The sequence below is a fragment of the Columba livia genome, chromosome 13, assembly GCF_036013475.1.
Source record: "Columba livia isolate bColLiv1 breed racing homer chromosome 13, bColLiv1.pat.W.v2, whole genome shotgun sequence".
Classification (NCBI taxonomy): Eukaryota; Metazoa; Chordata; class Aves; order Columbiformes; family Columbidae; genus Columba; species Columba livia.
In genome coordinates, this window is record NC_088614.1 from 4626535 (window position 1) to 4648355 (window position 21821).

General features: G+C 51.7%; 1 protein-coding gene and 1 long non-coding RNA gene across 2 annotated transcripts in view; one reads left to right on the forward strand and one right to left on the reverse strand.

Annotated features, from left to right (window-relative positions):
- Positions 1-21821, reverse strand: part of LOC110360360 (uncharacterized) — a 166820-nt gene that overhangs the window by 29158 nt on the left and 115841 nt on the right. The gene's annotated exons all lie outside the window — the stretch shown is intronic.
- On the forward strand, positions 1877-6993 carry IRX6 (iroquois homeobox 6). Its single transcript, XM_065028687.1, has 7 exons — positions 1877-2599; positions 3702-3947; positions 4188-4297; positions 4559-4866; positions 4977-5453; positions 5691-5787; positions 5965-6993. Exons 1-7 carry the CDS (start codon positions 2555-2557, stop codon positions 6026-6028), a joined length of 1347 nt encoding a protein of 448 aa, XP_064884759.1. The 5' UTR covers positions 1877-2554; the 3' UTR covers positions 6029-6993.

The following is a 21821-nucleotide window of genomic DNA, read 5'->3' on the forward strand; positions in this document are numbered from 1 at the left end:
TTAATGGGAACATCATTTAATATCCCATGTTATAAGGGCAGTTAAAAGGGTCGTCTGGGTGGCTCTTGTGTAGAACAAAGTATGCTACAGAAACATCTCCACAGGGCCGAGTGCTGAAGGTGGAGAAAGAGCTGGGTCACAAAAGGGTATGTCTCAAATTTGGGCTCAGCTACAACGTACCTGACAGGTAAGAGATTTGCTTTCACGTTGATTACACACAACAAAGATCACCAAACACAATGTTTACATTGATCTGCATTATGTCAGTTATAAAAGTGCTTTTGCACAGTGAATTCTGCTGCAGTTTCAGCAGCCACTGTGCTCGTCACATCAACGAGGAGGGCAAGAGCCCCATATGCAACTTGCCAGCACACACACAGTGCCAGCAAAAGCTCCCATGAGCAGGATGAGCACACAGCTACTCTTGTTGTTTCTTTCATCAAATAACATAAGAAATGTTCTAGTGAGAAGACAAAATTTTGCTGAATAAAGTGCTTTAGAACAAGTGGGTTTATTACTTTATAATTAGCATAATTTCCCCCATAGGGATTCTTGCAATTAAATAATTAGTAGTAATGTTACCCAAAGGTGTTCTTTAATGAATTTTCTAAAGTTATTGCCCCCGTCAGCGACAACTGAAACGGCTGTTTTACACCGCCTGAGCGCTCCTTCTCGCCAGGCTCCTGGCGATGTTCGAGGCTTCTGACACGCGACCCGAGCTCCGGGCCATCCTCCTCAGCCCGGCGGGGCGGGCACGGCTCGGCCGCCGCGCTGCCCTCCTCGGCCCGAATGCCCCGACGGCGCGGACAGCCCGCTCCGCTGCCGGCCCCGCCGGAGGGACCGCGGCCGGGGAGAAGCCCCATGAGTGCCCTGCCCCGCCTCGGGCCGCTACACCCCCGAGCCATCCTCCTCCGGGATGTACCGGAGCCCGCCGGCTGTAGGCGGAGCGCGCAGGGGCGGCACCGCGGGCCGGGCACCCCTGGGCCGCCGCGCAGCGCTCGCGGCTCAGCAGCGCCACCCGTCGGGGAGCGGGGCGGCGGGCAGCGGCGGAGCGGGGCTGCACCGGGGGGAACGGGCAGCGCCACGGCCGCGGGGGCTGCCCGCCCCATACCCGCCTCCGCGGGGCACAGCCCTGGCCTGCCCGGGGCAAGTGCCGCCGGGCCGGGGGGAGTTGCTTTGTTTGTTTTCTTTCTTTTTCCTTTTTTTTTTTTTTTTTTTTTTTTACATTTTTAATTACCACTGCCAGGATATCGTGGCCGGCCGGGCCCGGGAGAGCCACGGAAGCCCCCGCCGCAGGGAGGGGAAATCCCCATTTACCTCCTGGGGATCTCGCCTCAAAGGCAAATTCGCAATATGTAAGTCGCTGGTTAAACAAGGGCATTTCAATTTGTTAATTGATGCAATTATGCCGTAGCGGTAATGGGCAGGCCGTGCTGCAGGCAGCCATCCATCACCTCCCCACTGACCTGCCGCGGGCCCGCCCCCCATCCTCTCCTGGTGGGACCATTTCGGGTCCAAGAGAGAAGAATGGATGCCCCGCCAGCGCTCGTTAGGGAAGGAGGCTGCCGGGCTGCCCGCCGGCGGCTCCCGGCCCGACCTCAGCCGTGCCCCTGCCCGGGCCGGCAGCGCGCGGCGCGGGGCGAGGCCTGATCGCGCTCCAGCGGCTCCGGGCCCCCGCGAAGGACGAGGGACCCGAGGGGCCAGCACAACTAATGGACTCGATTGCAAAAGCGGTGCCGTGTTGTACAGCAGAGCCCGGCCCCGAGGGTGGGAGCCGCGGTCAGCGGCAAGGGCCGGGGGCTGCGCCGGCCCCGAGCGCTCCTACCCCAGTGCGCCCAGCGCGGTCGCAGCCCCTGCCCTGCGTTCTGCAGGGCCCCGCACTCGGAGGGTCACACTGCCGATTTCCCCTCCTGTTATTTTTTTCCCCTCTAAGTCAAGTTCGGATTGCGTTTAAAAAAGGGCGAGAGAGAGGGATGGGGGGAGAGACCAACCGCAACGCACCTCCGGTCCCTGCCTTTGACGTGCATCACAGCACAACATTAAAACAACATGAAACAAGTGCTGGGAGCGGGCGCGGGGCGCTGCCTGCTCCTGCCCGCCGCTGCCTGCTCCTGCCGGCAGGGCCGTGACGTCACCCCGCTCCTCGCCCACCGATGAACGCTAAAGACCTATAGAGCAGAAAATAATACAACAAGCAAGCTCCGTATCTTGCAAGCCCTACGTGATTTTCACCCCCCTCTTTGAAAAAGCCCCTTTGCACTTAAACTCTCTATACATGTGGGGTGGCTTTTTAAACTCTCTCTATACAAACATATTTATTAAGAGCGATGGGAAGTGGGGGGTAGCCTATTTTTTTAATCCAGGCACCAATCCCCCCCGCCTCAGATGTCTGGCTGCTTTTCTTAAGTGCAATCATCTATAATTGAGGGAGGAAAAAAAAAAAAAAGCCATACGTGGAAATGTGTGTGTGAGAAGGTGCATCCTGAAGCAGGGTTTAGTTACAATCGATCTTGGGGGGAAAATATTGCCTATGGTCCAAAAATAAGGAGCAACTATGTCCTTCTCTCAGTTCGGATACCCCTACAGCACCACTTCACAGGTAAGGCGAGTGAGCAGCACTCACTTTTGTTCAGATTCTGCTGCTGCTGTCCAGATGTCTGTTTCCCCTCCCTTTTTTTCTTCCCTTTCCCTTACTTAGAGTCTTTTTTTAAAAGGGCACATCTGGAGCCTTTTTTTAAAAAATGTGCGTGTGTGTTTATGTCTCGTTTGTGTTGTGTTAGGCTTAAACAAGTAACTCGCAGTGTGCACAGCAAAGGTGTTTAGGAAACCGGTAACTCCCCCTCCCCCCCACCCCTTTCCACTGTTCAGTTTTAAGTGCAACAAACAAATAAATACAAAAATCCCGGCTGCGACTGATCTCCAAGCCCGCGGAGCTGCCCCGCGGAGCGGCCGCGCTGCCGCCGCCCGGGCGCCCGCGGAGGGTGCTGGCAGGGGGGACCCGGCGGGCGCGGGATTTCACCAGCGCTTCTGCAGAACCGCGCTGTGCCATTTTCCCCACCCTTCCTCCCCGGGTCGATCCTTTTCCTGTGTTTTATTAGGATCTGTCGGGAGTTTTTTTTCCCCCATACGATTTCCGAAGGACACCCCTCACCCACACCCACACCAATGCACCCTATATTAACTAAGTCGTCGCTATACCGTACCTCGGGTCACGATTTATTTGGATGGAATTATTTATACACCGTAATCACTGCAAGATGTGCCTCCCTCGCTTAGGAAGTTAACTGTCCCCTTGAACTTATTGAAATCAAATGTCTTCGATTGCGTTAGCTGACATATTTACTACTTTGTCTATTGTCAAATTAACTGTAATCGCAACTTCTTGCCTTTAAATCAGCGCAAGCGGAGGGAGCAGGGGGAAAGGAATGAGCCGTATGGATGGATCTTTTGCTATTTTCGAGAGCAACTATTTCCTTAAAGTTTTGCCTGCTTGATTAATCGTGCCCCCTTCCCAGGGGCTCCTGCTTCCCATTCCGTTTATTTCCCGGTTTCTATAATTAGTTGCTTCAGCCCGGGCTCCCTATTCCCCTCCTCACCCCTCCTCCCCCGCACACACACAGACGCGCACTCGCTCCTAAATTTCCCCCGATGGGGCTGCCTCGACAGTCACTCGGCGCCGTCCCACTCTCTCTTCTCCGCAGTTTTTCGTGCCCGCCAGCCCCAGCACGACCTGCTGCGAGGCCGCACCCCGCTCCGGGCCGGATGCCTCCTCGGCGCCGGCCGCCGCCTCGCTCTGCTGCGCCCCGTACGAGAGCCGGCTGCTGGCGCCCGGCCGCGCCGAGCTCAATGCGGCGCTGGGCATGTACGGAGCCCCGTACGCTGCCGGCCAGGGCTACGGCAACTACCTGCCCTACAGCGCCGAGCCCGCCGCGCTCTACACCGCGCTGGTGAGTGCCCGCCGGCCCGGGCAGCGCACCGTGGAGGGGGGAGAGGAGGGTGCAACAGGCGGCAAACGCTGTGGTTTAGCGGGCGGGACGGGGGGCGGCCGAGGGACGTAGAACCGGCGCCGTCTCCTCGTCGGGGCGAGAAGGGACTTGGGTGCCGCGGAGAGCCGGAGCGGCGGGAGGACGGCGGGGCGGCAGGGTTCTCCTCCTGCTCGACGCCAAACACTGCCACTTCCCTTGCAGAGCCCCCAGTACGAGATCAAGGACGGTGCCGGCACGTTGCACTCGGGAATCGCGCAGCCCGCTGCCTACTACTCCTACGATCATTCCTTGGGGCAGTACCAGTACGACAGGTAAAACCCCTTTGATCAGCGCCCGGCAGCATTAGCATCCCCCTGCGAGGCGGCGGCCGACATCAAACGGCGAGGGGCGGGGGGGCTCCGACCTAACAAACGTTGTACAAAATAAACGAGGCGCCCCGGGAACACCAGTGAGCTGAAATCAAACTTCGGCGGGCAGGGGCAGGTGGGCAGGGCCACAACGGTCTGTGGTGGGGCCAGGCCGGGCCGGGGGTCTCCCGCCGCCCCCCCCCCTTCCTAACCATCTCCCGGCAGGTACGGGACGGTGGATTTCAGTGGGTCAGCCAGACGCAAAAATGCAACGCGCGAGACGACGAGCACCCTCAAGACCTGGTTGTACGAGCACCGCAAAAACCCCTACCCCACCAAAGGAGAGAAAATCATGTTGGCCATCATCACCAAAATGACCCTGACGCAAGTGTCCACTTGGTTTGCTAACGCCAGACGGAGGCTCAAAAAAGAAAACAAGATGACCTGGTCTCCCAAGAACAAAGCGGGGGAAGAAAGGAAAGAAGAAACCCCGCGGGAAGAGGAGGAATACGGCAGGGAGAGCGAAGGTAGAGGTAGGCGGGATGGGCACCTCGAAGTGGCGGCCAAGTGTGGGCCCCGCCAACTTCCCTGCACCCGCACTAACTCCCTCCCACCCCTTCCTCCCCGCTGTGTGTCCAAGCAGAGCAGAAGAGCTGCAAGGAGGACAAGGAGATGCGGTTCAGTGACCTGGACGACCTGGAGGAGGAAGAGGAGGAGGAGGCGGGGAAGCCGGAGAAGGACCGCTCCAGCTCCCTGCAGGAAGCCCCCAGCCTCGGCGCGGCGCTTCCCGAGGCGCCGCGGAGCGACTGCAGCCTGCCCGACCCCTTCCGCGCCCTTCCCTTCGCCAAGGCCGCCGCCGCGGACTTCGCCCCCGCCACCCCGGCCGGCCCGCTGCCGCCCTACGCGCCCGCTGAAAAGCCGCGCATCTGGTCGCTGGCGCGCACCGCCGGGGCCAGCGCGGCGCGCAGGGGCAGCCCCGAGGGCCGCGGCGCGGAGGGGGAGCTGCCCCTGCCCGCCAAGGCCTTCCGGAGCTCTGCTTTCAACCTGCAGCCGCTCCCGCGGAGCTGCGCTTCCCACCGCGGCCTGGGGGAGTCGTGCCAATACGCGGCGGCGGGCGAAGGTACCCGCGGCGGTGGGGCCGCGGGAACGGGGGGAACCGCGGGCCGGGCCGGGAGACAGGGCACGGCGTGAGCCCGCGTTCGTGCTTACACCCCCCGCCGGGCCCAGGTGTCAGGCGGGCTGCGACTGTGCTGTGACCCCCTCGGCGATGTAGACGCTGAGGCTTCTCCGCTCGAGGGGAATGGGCAGGGGAGAGCGGCGGGGCCGGGCCCACCGCGAGGCGCTTCTGTCTGTGCAGGCTTCGGGGAGGGGGCCAAGGGCGGCCCGGGAGGCGCCGAGTTGGGCGGGACCTGCCTGGACAGGCTGCGGACGGCGTTCCGCCCGGTGCTGCGGAGGTGAGGTAGGTGACGGGCCGGCTGCCGGGGCCGACCTCACACGAAGCGCAAGCCCACCCACCCGGCCCGGGGAGACACCGGGGAGGCAGCACTGCGCGACCCCGGGGACGGCCGGCGGGACACAGCGGCCCCGGAGCCCGCCCGGGAAACGCTCAACACCGTTTCTCTGTCCCGCAGGGCCGCCCACCCCTTCTTGAGCGCTGGCGACGGGGCTCCCGCTGCAGCGAGGCTGTCGGCTTGAAACAACGAAAGAAACCTCTCCCCTTCCCGGCGATGACCTCCCCGCCCCGCAAGCATCGCCCGCCGCTCTGCCTTCCCTGCCATCGCCGGGGAAACGTCCCACCGCGGCACAACGTGCTGCCCACATGGGGGCCGGCGGGCGCGGCGGGCGGAGCTGCCGTGCCCGCGGGACCGGCGTCCCCCCGCCGCCCGTTGGCCATTTGTTCAACACCCCTCATTAACGGTTTTGCCAAAAAAGACTATTACTTGCTCCCGCCCCCCGTCGTGGTTTGTTTTTTCTTTTCCTCCACTCCGCGCCTGCTCCGCCAAGGTGCGTGGGTTCGCGATTGCTCCGCGCCGTCCCGAGGAAGGTGGAGGAGGAAGAGGAGCGGCGCAGGTTACGCCAAGCTGTTTATTTCCCGTGGCTGTACATAGATCCCGCTGAAAGTATTTTTCAGTCTCTAATTAACACGGATGAGCTGATCGCCATGAAGCCGAACCATGACCCCGGCAGCTCTCCAACTGGGAACCAGCGCAGCCAGGCCCGTCCCGGGCACCCGCCGCCCGCCCCGGGGCACGGCCGGGGCACCCCCGGGCAGCGGGTGCCGACCGGGTGGCGACGTGGGACGTTGTTAGTGGGTCGCCGCCGTCAGTCAGTGAAAAGAGCAGTGCTGCACTTTACAGGACAGACGAGAAAAGGAAACCGTTTCTCTGCATTATTTCTGTTTAATTAAAAGTGTCATCAAACACACTGTGTTCAGACTAATAAACCAAGCAGGGATGAGGAAAGAATGTTTCTTTGTTCCTGTTTCTAGAAGCAGTGGCAATAATTTAAATTAATAACTGTGGTAATTAAGAGGTCATCTATAGATCAACCCGATATCTGCTATTTTCAAGTTCACCAGGGTCAACATTTACATTAAGTCATTTGTGGTCAATAGAGTCCAATAAATTTTGCCTTAATAAATCAGGGAAATCAATCTTGAATATCGAGTAGACCTCTATATGTTTACCAAAGGCTACCGAGACAAGTGGGGCTGCAGAGCTGTGAGTCCTCTGGGCTTGCCACCCGTGCAGCAGCTCGCATGGGAAAGGAGAGCCTGCAGGTCAACACGGAATGAGGCACGGGGACTGCGCCGGGCTTCGGCCCCGCCGACAGCCGCCACCCCTCCGGGGCTGGGAAGGGGAGCGGAGCAGCCCCGGGCTGCGGGGCACCTGGCAAAACAGGCAAACTTTGTCAGGCTTTGCAAGAGCCGGGCCAGGGCGGGGGGCGGGGGGGAGGGAAAAGCTGATGGGAGGGCGTTAAGTGCACACGAGAGCCAACGGGTAACGGAGCGGCCGGGAGCGGAGCGGGATCCGGCCGGGAGCAGGGCTGGGCCCTCTGGGGGCCCCGCCGCAGACTCCCGGCCACGGGGATTTCCCGCGCTCCGGAGGGTCCTGGGCAAGCGGCAGTGCAGAAGCCGCTGTCTGTTGCAGTGACCCGCAGCTTAGAGTAGGGGAAATTAAGCTGCGAAAAGATAAACATTATTTCAAGTCGGATTTGAAGGATTAGGACTTGTAATAAAGAGTATTAGGCCCTTTCGAAAGGTTCTTGCAAGGCGACTTTCCCCCCGCTCCTCGCCCACAGCAGAGGACAGGTACGATCTGTCCCATGAACGCTGCACCAGGTCCCCGCGCGTGTCCGCAGGGGCCGGGCCGGGCCCAGCTCCTCGCCGTGTCCCGGCCGTCTCCACCCAGCGCCCAGGGGAGCGACCCAGCTCCCTCCGGCGCCGTTTGCCCGGCGGCGTCGGAAGAGGCTCCCAGGGGAGGCAGCTCTGCAGCGGCCCTCTGGGCTGCCCACAGGGGCCGAATCCTGCACGGCGCCGCGGCCCGGAGCTGCCCCGAACTGCTGGCTCTGACCCCGGGCCCGGGCCCCGCCGGCCTCCGCGGGAGCGCCCCAAGGAGCCGCGAAGCCCCCGGGGATGGGGGATGCAGGCTTCGGCGTGGTTTTTAACGCAGCCAGGAAGGTAACCTCCAGCGAGTCTTAGAGACTTTTATTTTTTATTTATTACTTTTACTCCCCTTTTATTAAAGGTCAAGCGAGCGAGATGCAGATTATCCCGCCCGCCCAGAACTCCCCTGCAATCTGTCAAGCCAGCAAGATACGTATCGCAAATCTCTCAAAATATAATCTCCGGGAATCATATTCCGAATACTGTTTTGATTAAAAACCAGAGCTGGGATTGATGGAAAACTAATACCGGGAGCGGAGCCTGCAAGCGCCCAGGCACAGAACTAAAATAACGGGCTCGCCCGGGTTTCAGAGGAACAACTTCAACTTCTCCAATGCCATAATAAACATATTTAAACCGTCTTTTGGCTGGGCTTTGCTACAAGCTGGGCTTTTTAATGCCGCTGAGCTCGGGAAAGCGAACCCGGGTTGTCGGCCGGAGCGGAGCAGCCCGGCTCTGCGGGCCACCGTTTGCTGGGGAACTCGGAGTCTACTCCCCGCGGCGGTTCGAGGGTCTCGCAGCCCGTCCCGCCGCAAGCACCAGCACCCCTCGCCCTCAGCCCACGTCTCCCCCCTGTCCTCAGCCCGCTGGGCCGCGCCTGGCATCGGCTGCTTCCCCCCAGCAGCTCCGCATCGCCCCCCAATTAGCAGCGGCGGGGGCAGGCGGGGGCGGCTGATTGACGCGTCCCCCGCTGGGGTGGGAAGTTTCTCAAACCCCGTTGCCGGGCTAATGGCCCCGAGCGGCTCCGGCGGGGCCGCGCACACTCCACTGCGCCCGCTCAAAGGCAGCGCGACCGCGGGGCCGCCGCCGCTGCCGCCCTGCTCGCTAATGAAGTTTTGTCAAAGACAATTACGAGCGCGGCGGGGGCAGGAGGCCGCGATGAAAAGGCGGCTTTGTGCGGCCGAGACGGCGCGGCTCCCCCGGCCACCCCCGGCCCTTCCTGCGCCCCTGCGGTGACCCCCGAGCCCGGTCCCGCTCCCCGCGGGGACAGCGGCCCCGGGGCCCGGCCCCCAGGTAACCGCAGAGGCGGCCTGGTGCCGGCAATAAGCCTCCCGGAGCTAGACTGTATCAGCCTGACGTACGGAGGAGCGAAGCAGCCCCGGAAAGCAGGGGGCAGAGACAAGGGGCATCCCCAGCCTGCCCCTCTGCACCCGCACAATTTCGGGTGATGGTTTTCTGCCTCGTCTTCCCTCTCCAGCCGGGCTGCTGCAGTGGATCCCTGCTTTAACATTACTGCATTCAGGAAATACGATAATTCATTTGAAAACTGGCCACCAAGCTGGGAAAATCTGCTTAAAGACACACCAGGGGCACATTAAATGGAGATCTCAGGGGGTGGCTGCCTTCAGCTGCAGCTGTGTGGAAGAACTGGACAATAACCATCTTTCACCACCTTCCCCACACTCCCAACACCAGTGTTGTCCTCCATCTCTGGTCCTCAGTCACTCATATCCAGCACTTCACCTCTGACCCATCACCAGCTGATATGAGTGGCACGGAACATGCTGGTTCTCCTGGAGAGCATGGGGAACCATTTGGGGAGTCATGAGGAGGTCTGAACAGCACAAGTAACCACCCAGGTCAGTGCTTCCCAGCCCTCTGAACACAGCACAACCCTCCCGTCAGGGCACAGGACAGAGGAAGCCTTCCTTTGGTCCCACACCAGCACGTGAGGACCACAGAGTAGCTGTGACATTGAAATGGTTTGGGACCCCTCACCCGCAGCTGGCTGGTACGTGACTGTCCCCTCAGACAGATGGTCTTGTCCCCCTCCAGGCTTCCCATCCCACATTAAAGGGATTATTTTTATTGGCCCTGCAGCAACAGAAGCCTTGGAGATCCCTATTCAAAAGTGGGTACAGCATTACTTTTAGCATTACGTGGCTATCGAGATTATGAACCAATGGATTGGAACAATTAGTTCAAAATAATTTCAAAGCTGTACAAGCAGCTCTGTGGGCCAGGTGTCATTTCAGGATCAAAGCATCTGTTAGGGGAAAATCATTTTTGCCATTGTAGTGCCTTTTTTTTTTTTTACCTACTGTTCATCAGAAAAGAAATTACAGGCCAGAACAGGTGGATAACATTCTGGAATGATTTAATGATTTATTTAATCTGGATTCTCTTTCAATCTACTTAGCAGGATGAATACTTTTTTTTTTTTTTTTTTTTTTTTTTTTTTCCTTTTTTAAAGTCTGAATCCAAGAGCTGGGTTTTTTATCTGAGGAAGAGAAAATACCCTAACATGAGGCTCTGCTGCTGTCAAGGTGTACTTCTCACTGCCATTAGTAACCTGGCAGTAACATTTGCCCTTCTGCAGGGCCTGAGGGGAAAACCTCAAGAAAACTGAGCAGAAGGTTTTCATTTTCTTCCTTGCCATCTTCTTAGTGCTTTAGATGTTATAAGCCCTTCTTGGGCCAGTGTCTGGGTAATAAAAGATCTGACTATAGTGTTCAATTACTACTCCTTGAATCCTAATGTGCACGGGTTTAAGAACTCAGGTGACTGCTCTCTGGCTTTCCCTCTTAGGACAGCTTTGTGTACCCCTCCTTGGGAGAGCAAGTGGGGCTGTGGGGCCTGAGCAAATACACAAGGGACAGGACAAGGTCAGGAGCGATTCCTTCAGGCACATTCACCCTAGGCTGGCACCCTGTTCCTCAGCGAGCAGAGACCAACATGAGACTTTTATTCTTGAGTAGACATGGTTTTTGCTAAAGAGGGATTAGCAAAGTCATTGCCCACTTAGTCATATGTGAATTTCTGACGTTTGGTTTCAGCCAGAAAAAGATATTTTACAGGAAAGATACTCTCAGGACCTGTAACATGCTGAAATTCATGGGATAACTTTCTGGATGGCTGGGTTTGGTGCTATGGTCCCACTGGAGCATTAACGCAGACGTGTAAAGTGTGACAGGAGCAGACAAAATGCTTTTGGATATGGGGGAAGGTTATAGCACGTAAGAGGGGCTGCAGTTATTGCTTCCAAGATGTTTCACATTCATGTGCCTGTCCACTTTAGCTTAAGGGACCAAATTAAGGTAAACAAGTCTTAAAGTTGCTTAAAATCCATCAGACTCAGAATGTGCACCAGCAAAACTGTGGGGGTTTTTGTTTGTTTGTTTGTTTTTGGGGGGTGTTTTGTTTTGTTTTAACCCAGTACAGCTCTAAGTGTGACTTCACTACCAGGCAAGTCCTGAGTTTATGCCACAGCACCAGCCCATTCATGGAGAGGCATATTTGAAAGAATTTCTGTACTACCCGAGAAGACAGCCAGGCTGGTGAACCTGCTGGCCCTGCTAGACTGCCTGAAGTGGCAGAGAAGGGACTGAGTACAGTCACCTCTTAGCCCTTCTGGTAAAGGGCCCACACAAACTGGCCTGCAGAGTAAACATGAAACACCTGAAAGCTAACTCATTTTTTTAAACTGAACATAGTACAGGTTCCTCCACCCAGCTAGGATGACTCATTCAAGTGGATTCACTTCTGAATTTTACATACACATGTCATCAATGCAAAACATCTAAAAGATGCCCTCCACAGCCATCTGCTTAATGGAACATCTTACATTTATTCAACAGCTAAGAAACAAACAGCAACTGAAGCTCCCTGTTGCCACAAACGATCCCACTGTTGCTCACTACATGTAACAAAAAAATCAAGCATCCCCATCACTATGCTCAGGTTTTCTCTACACAAGCACACGAGGCACCGTGGTAAGTAATGGGTTAGGCGCACAAGGAACCAGACAATAAGGAACTCTGAGTCAGCAGCCTGCTGGGGATTCATGCTTCCCAGTTAAATCTTGTTTACGTGACCATGTGCTTTGCAGCTCCACAGCCACCAGCTGCGATGTATCCTGGGAAGCCCTGACAACCTGGTCACCATGCTCAACTGGTAAGAGAACAAGTGCTCCATGTACTGCAGGAGGGTAACTCGCTGCTAGCAGCACTCACACCTTCCTGCCAATGCTCTCTTGCAGTGTTTGTGGTAGCAGATCTTCCCTGGAGCTTGGTGCTGTGTGTGGAGCATGAGTCTCCCTCACAGTGCAGCTGCAGAGCAGCTCCCCAGAATGAAAAGTGTGTCATTTGTTACCCCACAGAACAACATTACAGACAAAGCTCTTTTGAGAAGTGTCACTGGCAGCAGAGCTGTGATCACAGACAATTCTGCTGCAGCACTTGTTCCAGCAGTAAACCAGTCTGCTGGTCCACAATCCAAAACCTGCAGTGACCAAGGTAGGACAGCTGATTTTCCCTCAAATAAGTACCCAAGAAGAACAGAAGCAGAAAAAACAGTGAGACATGTGGCATCAGCCCTGGGTACCACAGCCTGAGCATCACCTCACTGACACCCAGGACCCTGCTGTTCTCAGGGCACTGCTTTATATTTACGAGTTTTCCCCTTTGTATGTACAGGAAGATAATTTCGAAATGGCCCAAAGCCACTTGGGGAGAGAGGAGATGAATGAAGGAATCACTGCAGCATGAAGAAAAGACCTGAAACATGAACAGCCCATACTGCTAAGAAATGAAGTGTTGAAGTTTTCCCAGAGCAGCAGTAGTTCTGCTGCCCAGCCACCCCCTTGGCGTTTATTTGCCTGTTCTTTCCAAAAGAGGGGCCCAAAGCACTGCAGAGTAACCCCACTGTCAGAGGGGAAGGTGCTACCACCGACTCACGTATTTTCAGCTCTTTTACACTGCCATTACTACTTTGACTTCAGCAGCTTCCATTTCAGCAAAATGTTTCTGTGATGTTACCGTTTAAAGCAAGAAAAGGGATAACACGGCAACCACATTGTGCATGTCGCATCAGCAGGTTCCTATTAAGCAAGTGGTTTTGTACTGAACCCCGACACACCACAGCCTCCGTGACTACGCGATGCGAAGCAGTGGCACACTGCGGCACGCTTATCATCCGGAGCACGTAAAACCAACAGCATAAAAATCTGTTTGCTAATTTGCTTACAAAAACAAGCACCACTGAAAGCAGGTGGGCTCCCATCAGCTGGGTCAGTCCCTTCTCCTCCTTTGACTCCGAGGCTGCAGTGACCACCCAGAGGCCCCCCCAGCAAAGGGAAGTCATCTTTGCAGACAGAGCTGCCTCCTCCTCAAACAATCTGAGCTCGTTGGTTCTTCCAAGGGCTGCGCAAGCAGGGGTGTCCCACAGAGCCCTCTGCAAAGGCCTGTCAGCTCAGGAGCTCAGCAGCATTTACCAGTGCCGAACATCACATGTAATTTTTAAATCTTCGACTGATAGTGAACAGAGATACGGAAAGCTAGACTTACAAAAACATAGGGCAATTAGGGACTGACAGAATACAACAGTAGGTAAAAGTTAACACAGAACAGGAGTAAATTGTGTCTATCAAGAGAAATAATTTCTTAAAGTACATGTCAAATTACTGGTTTTTAAACCAGATACTCATATGCTAAATATTTCAGCATTCAGAGTAATGTAGATAATGCAGTAAGAGCTGCCTGAGCTGAGGGAAAGGTGGCTCCTACAGGCAGGATTTCCAGATTCCAGTTTCTCACCACCTGTCAGGGCAGAGCTGATACACCTTCTGCTTCCATTTCATCGTACCCTTAGCGAGTGCATCTCCGTGGAGACACTATATTCAGGGGTACATCTGCCTATCAAGGATTACAATTTACCTGTAGAAAAATCAATTGCCAGTAAAACTCTTCAAGTATCCTCTGGAATTCAGAAATATAACATATATTACTCTTCTCCCTGAACTTTCCCATAAAATATTGGCTTACTCAGTATTCTGTGGCAGGAAATTAATAAAACTTGTCCTAGTTCCTCTCAATTACAGCAATAATATAACCTCATTTTCTCTTCATACACATTTAAAACTCAGGCTACAAATATAAGACACGGTATTCCCTAAATGAAGCAGATGTAATTATAGTGTGGGAGTGTAGTCTCAGGGACAATTGTACTTCGAGCACAACTCCAGGTCACTTTTCACCCCAAATCCTGAGGCTGACCGAGGGCTGCACCAGGCTTCCAGCATGGCATTAAGATTGGTTCAACTTGCAAAGGCTCACAAATGGGATTTTAAGGGCTAAGAAGAACAAGGACACAGCAATGACCCAGTGATCCCCACTTCTTGGTAGAACTACACGCTCTCTTTGTAGAGAGATGCCCAAGTCTGGATGTGAAGTGGAGTGCGATGCAGCGCTTGATGCTCACCGCACCCTTCACTGCCAACCGGTGGCTCAGGCTGACACAGCCCATAAATCAAACCTGGAAGAGTGATTACAAAATCAGCACCTCTTGAATGGTTATGAAATTCAGTGCAATATATTTTTATGCACTGCAGTTTTCTAAGCTTCACCGATAAGCAGTGCTTTTCCCTCCTGGGAAAACTGTGACACAGTCTAGTGTTTTTTTTCTAGACTACTGTATGGATGACACCAGAATTTCATTGTGTGGACCTAAATTTCAGGTCTGTGCTTTTGCTTATGGCAGCCCCAACAGCCCGGCCATGAGTGCAGCAGTCTGTGAAGGGATCTTGAACATCATCTGTCGCATGGCTAGTTCGCTTGGCTGCTCCCCAGAGACAACTCTGTGCACACTGTTTTCAGAACGTGCTGTTTTTTGTTCTCCAGAATAAAACTTTTGGCCTGATTTCTTATGGAAACAAAGCTCCTGTAATCGCTGTGGGAGAACACAAACATCTGCCCAGCATTGCATAAGTTCTTAAAATGACTGGCATACCTCTGCCAGTCCCTAGCATGAGGATGTGTGTGCTCTGGTCTCCATCTCAAATAAATAGAGAAAAGGGTTTCTCCCATCAACAACCAGAACAGTTTCAGAGCCGTCTGCCTCTCTAGAGGAGCCTGGAGCAGCCATGCTCCTGACTCAGGCAAGATGCTGAAATGCCTGAAGTCCAGTGGGATTAATCCCAGCCTTGGGGTTCTACTGGTCCCCTGTGGTCACTCAAGCTGGTTAGGAACAGCTTGTTTGTTTCTTTTTTCTCCTATGTGCAACTGCTATGACTGATCACGCAAATCACAGCAGTGATGTGCACCATTGAAAACACAACCCAAAAGACATTTTTATACAAACTTGCGATGTGCAATATCAGGGAGGAAAGTATACTTGAAAGGACTAAAGTGATTTTTCAACAAGAACTGTTTGAGATAGAAAGTAGAGGAAAGACAGAGGAGAGCAAGAAATGAAGTCCCCCAAACTCAGAAGGTTTAATGAAATATCTACTAGAGCTCACTCATTTTCTTTCAGCCTTCCAGCCGGCTATACTGACATGTCCACAAAGCTCTGCTAGTGATGGTTTTCAGTCCAAAGCCTGGATCACAATTTTACCCTATATAAAGTGGACCAAAAATCTAGGTATTTTCCTCTGCAAGATAGCAAGAGGACGAATTCCCTGCCGTGCCTCTCAGCAGGTTAAATCGTGCACTGGCAGCTAAGGGGCCAGTTGCACTGTCTGAAGAAAGCAGCACTGCAGAGAGCTCCCACTAGCACATGGCACAAGCTGGGGGTTGTTGCTCCGAGGTGTGGTTTCAGGGGAGCTGTTTGGGTTTAGGAGCGATATACCTGTTTATTATATCGATAAATGACACATTTTTCCTATTTGATTTGTTGGGGACTGAGTGACCTGGCAGTAAAACTGATTTGATATTGCCACTTAACTCTTATTGATGTCTTTTCCGGTTCACCTTTTATTTGCATAAATGAGAACCAGAAAGAAAGCCCTGTTCTTTAACAGAATCACATGGGATTCCCTGAGGAAAGTTGATGGATGTTGCAGACACACGTCTCCCCGGCTACCAAACCTGTAACAACTTTTGTCCCCACACTCAGTGCCCCCTGGCCCCACGCTGAGCTGACAGCCCGGCACCGTTTGCTCAGACACGGCTTCCACACTTTAACACAAGCAGTTTGTGGGGAGGAACACGGGAGAGAGCATTACACTGTAATTTTTGTAATTCACCTTTCAAAAAAAATGGGACCTATAAATACGTAACTGTAAACCTAAATATACATCTATGCTTATAAATAGGCAATTTTATAAATTCAAAGATCTGTGAAGTTTTCTTATGATGGAAGGGACAAGAATAATTGTTTCTAAAAGAAAAACACAGAAGCACTGCAAGCACTCACATATCACAAGGTTGCAGCTTGGGGTTTTTCTCACTGTTGCAAAAACTACAACAATGTTCCACAGCTGCATTTCACTTTACCATATCTTAAAATAATAGTCAAAACCAGAACAAAACAAAATTGAGGACCATTTTTTGTTGCTTAATTTCACAAGGAAAATCCCCAGTGGATACATCAGCATTACCTTCACATAAATGAGACTTCCACCAGGAGGGGACTTTGCAGAGTCAAAACAAAACCTTCAGAAACTCTTTCCCAGAAACCTGATCACCACCATAAAATTCTGGTAGTTGACCCCAAATACTCCAGAATTTCAGATGCAGATCCATAGCACTCACATCTTTGCAGAAAAATCTTGTGGAATTAAATGGAGGATGAAGATTACAGATTAATTTATATTAATCTTTGAGATCCGTACTTTCCTGTTCTGTGTGCTCCACAGTAGTGTTATGTATATGCTTCTGTTTAATTTTATCAGACAGTTCAAAATCTTAAAAGAAATTATAAGTGTCTTTATAATTCATAAGATTTTTTCCCCTTAAGACATTTCTCTTCCTTTTGTTTACATTTTGGGAGGAAACATCGATAGTACAAAGAAATGGTGCTGCACAACAGAACCTACCCCAAAAGAGATGCTGCAAAACAACAAAAGAAATGAAAACAACCAGGAGGAGAAAGCTCTACAAGGGGGTCCCTGGTGGAAAGAAGTAAAAGGAGTTTTGCACACATGGACTCTTACATTTTTTTGATAAACAGCAATCTATTCTTTTACTGTTTCTTTCAATTTGAGTCCTCTCATCTCGGAATCCTCTTTTTCTGTTTTATACCAGCATTTGGAGCAAGTTTATTGTTTTTCTTTGCCAGCTGCTGGAGTGGGGCCTGGGGAAGGTGGGCTCTGCCAGTCCTGCACTCCTTGTGTTCAGAAGCTCACCTGGTTTACAAATTCAACCAGGACTTGAAAAAAAACACCAAGGAAAACAAACCCCAAAGCTGGTGCATGTCATTCCATGACATTAGCTTTCTCCTGACCCATTTCTCTGTGTCTGTGCATCATGTACCTATGGGACAGACAAGTAATGAGCATTGTGACCTATAAAACCAGCAGAAGACGGGAGGGAAAAAAAAAACAACCTGCATTTACTTTCAGATTTATTAAAAAATAGTATTTATGGATAAACCCAAATGGAAGGGACTGGGTCAGTACAGAAGTTTTGGCTGTTTATAACTCCTGTCCCTGTAAAGTTCACAGTGAGGTGAAAAAGATTTAAAAGCCAGAGCATTCCCCCACTGCCAGCTCCCCGTGCACAAGCAGAAGCTGCCTCACAGACAGCTCTTGGTGGCAGGATGGCCAGATTTGTTATTTTAACATTCTCCATGAATTTGCTTGGTCCTCTTTGATGACACCTAACTATGTCAGGCACTGATATACCAGGAGGAATGAAACCAATGGACCCTTGCTCATCCCCAATTTGTTTTTCCTCCTTTAAACAAACAAACAAACCCCACAAACCGCTGGGTGACGTGGAACATGTTTCCCCCTCATCACAGGCAGCTTGACACACACCTGAACACTCACAAACTGCATATCGCTGGTGGACCAGACCCCTTTGGGCTCAGAGGTATCTCCAATGCCTGCCAATGAGACAGTGTGTCCCACCACATCGAGGGCATGGTCTCCTCCACAGCAGCAGATTGTCCTGGCAACACACCAGCTCTCAGTCTCTCCAGCCTAAAATCCCTCCTAATAAGTCTCCAAGTGAGAAAGAGCAACCACCCAATAGCAAAGCACCACAACAAGGACACCAGCAGAATGCCAGGCACCTATTTTGGATTAAAAGAGCATGAACACCCACCCTCTCCAAACAGCATGAGCAAAAAAGAGATGAACACGGCTCACTTCAGTCTGTGCTGCAGCAAGGAGGCAGGATTTTGTCTAGTTTGGCTTGGTAACACCAAGAGAGATGTCACAGCTGTAGGAGGGTTCAGCATTAACTATATAAACCCTCCCACCACGTGGCCAGCTTCATCCTGTAGTTGTTCTTTTGCTGTCTCCATCGCTTTTGTTACCAAGCGAATGGGATTAAATCCAGCACAGATGCATCGCAGCCAGCCAGTGCTGCACTGACGGCTCCTGGAAGAGAGGATCAGGTTGGCTAAACTGAAAAGGAGACAGAGGCAGCACAGTGCATCACGGCCAGGTGCCAGAACAAATCTTGACAGGCTGGAGATAAAGCAGGAAAATATGAACAATGAGGAACACATGTGAACAGAAGAGTAATTAAACACTAGATCAGATGCTGAAAGGAGATGGTCAGTTCTCCATTTCTTGATACCTCCAAATCAAGACCGGATGTCTGTCTACAGGACATATTCCAGTTGTTCTATCCAGCTGCCAGAGCATCATCTGTCCCACAATGTATACAGGGAACAGAAGCAGAGATCCTGATTGTCCTTCCTTGCCTCGAAAAAGCAGCACTATCAACCCTCTTTGGGAGATTGACTTTCCTTAATCCCAGGGTACATAGTTTTTAGGACTTTTTTCTTTTTTACCTCTCATTCAGAGACCCGCACACATATTACACAAGAGCAGCACTCCATGCTCATATGATTTAACTGAAGACTACTCTGGAGGGCAAATATTGCAGAGTATTTTCCACTTTAACCTTCACAGACACCTTCACAAGCACTGTAGCAAAGCAAATAAAAGGCAGAAATATCTGTGGAAACCGGGATGCTCACACACTTAATCAAAAACCTGAAGGAAAGCAAGTTTTGACTGCGTACTTTTGCCTATAAGCCCTGGAGTCATATTTAGCCATGTGGAGAACAACAAAAAAAAAAGATCTAAACCAATAGTTTACTGCTCAGACAACAGCCTATTACAATCACCCTCATTACTACAGCAATAGTACGTATTTGCAGGGATTGTGGCTGATTTTGATCAGCCATACCAAGCCATGCCTCAACCCATTTCATACTGATTAAAGTCTGGTCATATTTTAAGTGTCTATGAAATTATGCAAATGGAATCTGTACCAGAAAATCAGATTGCCAGATAATTGACCATTAATCTTTGATAAAAGTTTAAAAAAATTAAAGCAATCAGAAATCAGCTTAGCGTACAGTCTCTTGGGCCTTATTTTGGTCTAGTAAGTCTGTACACTAAGCTGATTTTTGATTGCTTTAAGTTGTAAAAATTGCTTTTTAACCCACGGATATCAATGAGATTGCACCTGGTGTAAGTCGGGGCTGAATTTGATCCGCTGTGTGCCTTAATCACAGTATATTTTTGTTAAAACCCAGTATTTGTGTGGATCTGTGGATACTGATTTGTTCAAGCGCACGATAATCTCCCCCTAAGCCCGTCAGAATACAGCAGGTTAATAATGCTGTAAGTAGAATCCAATTTATTCATAAAACACCGGAATGCTTTAACCAAACTGTTCTTTTATGGCAAGCCCCCTCCTGCCTGGCTGCAGCAGACAAAGGCTCCTGACGCAGTGGGGAAGAGGCAGGATAACAATAGCCTGGCGTCTGTCACGCCGTCCATCCGTCTGTCTGTCCATCCATCAGGCAACCAGTACCCTCTCCATCCACCGCTTCACACAGCCAAAGGCACTGTTGTTCCCCATCCTGCAGCCTGTGGCACCTGCTTTGGGAACTAACTATGGCTCCACATCCACAACTGGTAATTTGAGAAGTGTCACAACATTTTTGGTGGCAGCAGGAGAGCATAATCCTGTGACAACATTCCAGCCCATTAACATTATCTCTTAATTAGCATACATAACACTTGCTGGGTGTTTATCGGAATTCCATGAGCACACGCTGTAGAACTTCCTTTCCTCTGTCACCAACCAAGTAAATATAAATCCGACATGCTTTAGTGTGAAGATTTGCTTTGCACAGACTTAAGAAAAGCAAAGTATTTTCTCTTTAAAGACTCCCTATGCAAACAGTTACAGCCCATGAACTTTGGGAACATGTTCCCCCAATTTTTGATCCCCTCTCTGTCAGTGTGAGGAGCTCTCACCAGGAATCACAGGACAGAGATGGTCTCACAGCCAAGGGCACTACAGTCTGAGTAAGAAAGGGAAGACAGAATGGCATCAGTCGTAATGAGGAAAGAATAAAACCATACCGGGCACAACGACAGAACCACCCAAACCACCACAAAGGGATTAGAGTCGAAGGGGACACCCAGGTTACCTCTGATTAAATTAGATTATTATGGGGCCTTGATTTTTCATTAAGCTGGATTTAAAGATATTAACCAAATGTGCATGTCCAGTCCTGTGCTGCTCATTCGTATGCAGGGCCAGGGAGCTGCTCACAAGCTGGGGGCACATCCCATTTTTGTGCCCCCCTCCTTCCCCATGAGGGCTGGTGGCGGCTGGAAACAGCCACACGGTAGAGAGGGTTGTTGCTCACTTCTTCAGGCCATTCACTTGTGCGAAGCCCCAAGATCACTCCTCTTTCTAAAGCTCCCCTCTGCAGTTCTGCTCACAAACACCATTTCAAAGCTGGCGGGTACCAGAGATGCTCGTGCCCCCACCCTCCAGGGACAGGTACTGGATCTGCGCGAGTTCCCTTTGCAAGAGCACGTGCAGGCTGCTGTGTACGGCCCTTCCACGATCCCTGGGGATGGGAAAACCAACCAGTCAGATTCATCCAAAATTAAAAGCTTTTGATAAAATTACTGGTTAAGATAATAAGTTGAACAGACTAGTGGGAAGGAGGTCAATCATTCAGTGTGCACTAGGATGCCTAGAAAATAAACCACTCAGCATGCTTTAATTCAACTGAGAGCTCAGGGGTGCAGCAGTGAAAACATAAATCCAAAATCTATGCCTTGCATTACACAGGTGGCCAGCCTAGATGCTCAGAATATTTTCTCTCAGGATAATAAAGTTACTTTGCTGATGTGATGAAACTTTTGGGGAAAAAGTCAGATCACCTTCAAGTCCCAGGGATGTTGCAGTAATGAAGTTGGGCACAACCTGGTAGGAATCCAAATGTTATAATACTGTTGCTACAGTTGTACCCAGCAACACCGTCACACCTCATCAGCATGGGTAAATAGGGGAGCCAGAATGCAACAAAAACTCCATGAACTTATATTTGGGAAGAGCCAACCAAAATTTATCCCAGGTTAAGATATAAATCATTTGAGCTACTTCACGTGAGCAACAGCTTTAGGAAATATTTGTGTGTATGTTTGAAAGTAAAAAGAGAGAAGAGGCCCAATTCCTTGCTATAACAAAGCAGCTCACCAGCTCCTTGAGAAGCATCCTCAAGCAAATCCCACAGCAATGGGCAGTGGCTGCTGGGAAGGTCTCTGGAGAGACACAGCCCGTGATGGGCGCCAGAGCCGATCCCAAAGGTGAGCCCCAGGGCAGGAATTACAATGCTGCCAATGTCCAAACGCTGGAGATGGACAAACGTCACATGGAAACATAAAGGAGCCATGATGGCTCCAGTGATGAGCGCTTGCAGCAGTGACCAGTGCGGCACCACGTACCTCTGTTAGTGGGTGCCACGGAATGGGTCAGAAAATGCACGGGTATCAAGAATGAGCAGAAAATGTCAAAAGGTTCATTAGAGTTCATGGCTGATTTCCAGAAATGCTCCAAAATACAGACTCTGAAAAGGTATGTTTGTAACTCCAAAACAGAGGAGTCCTTATCACCC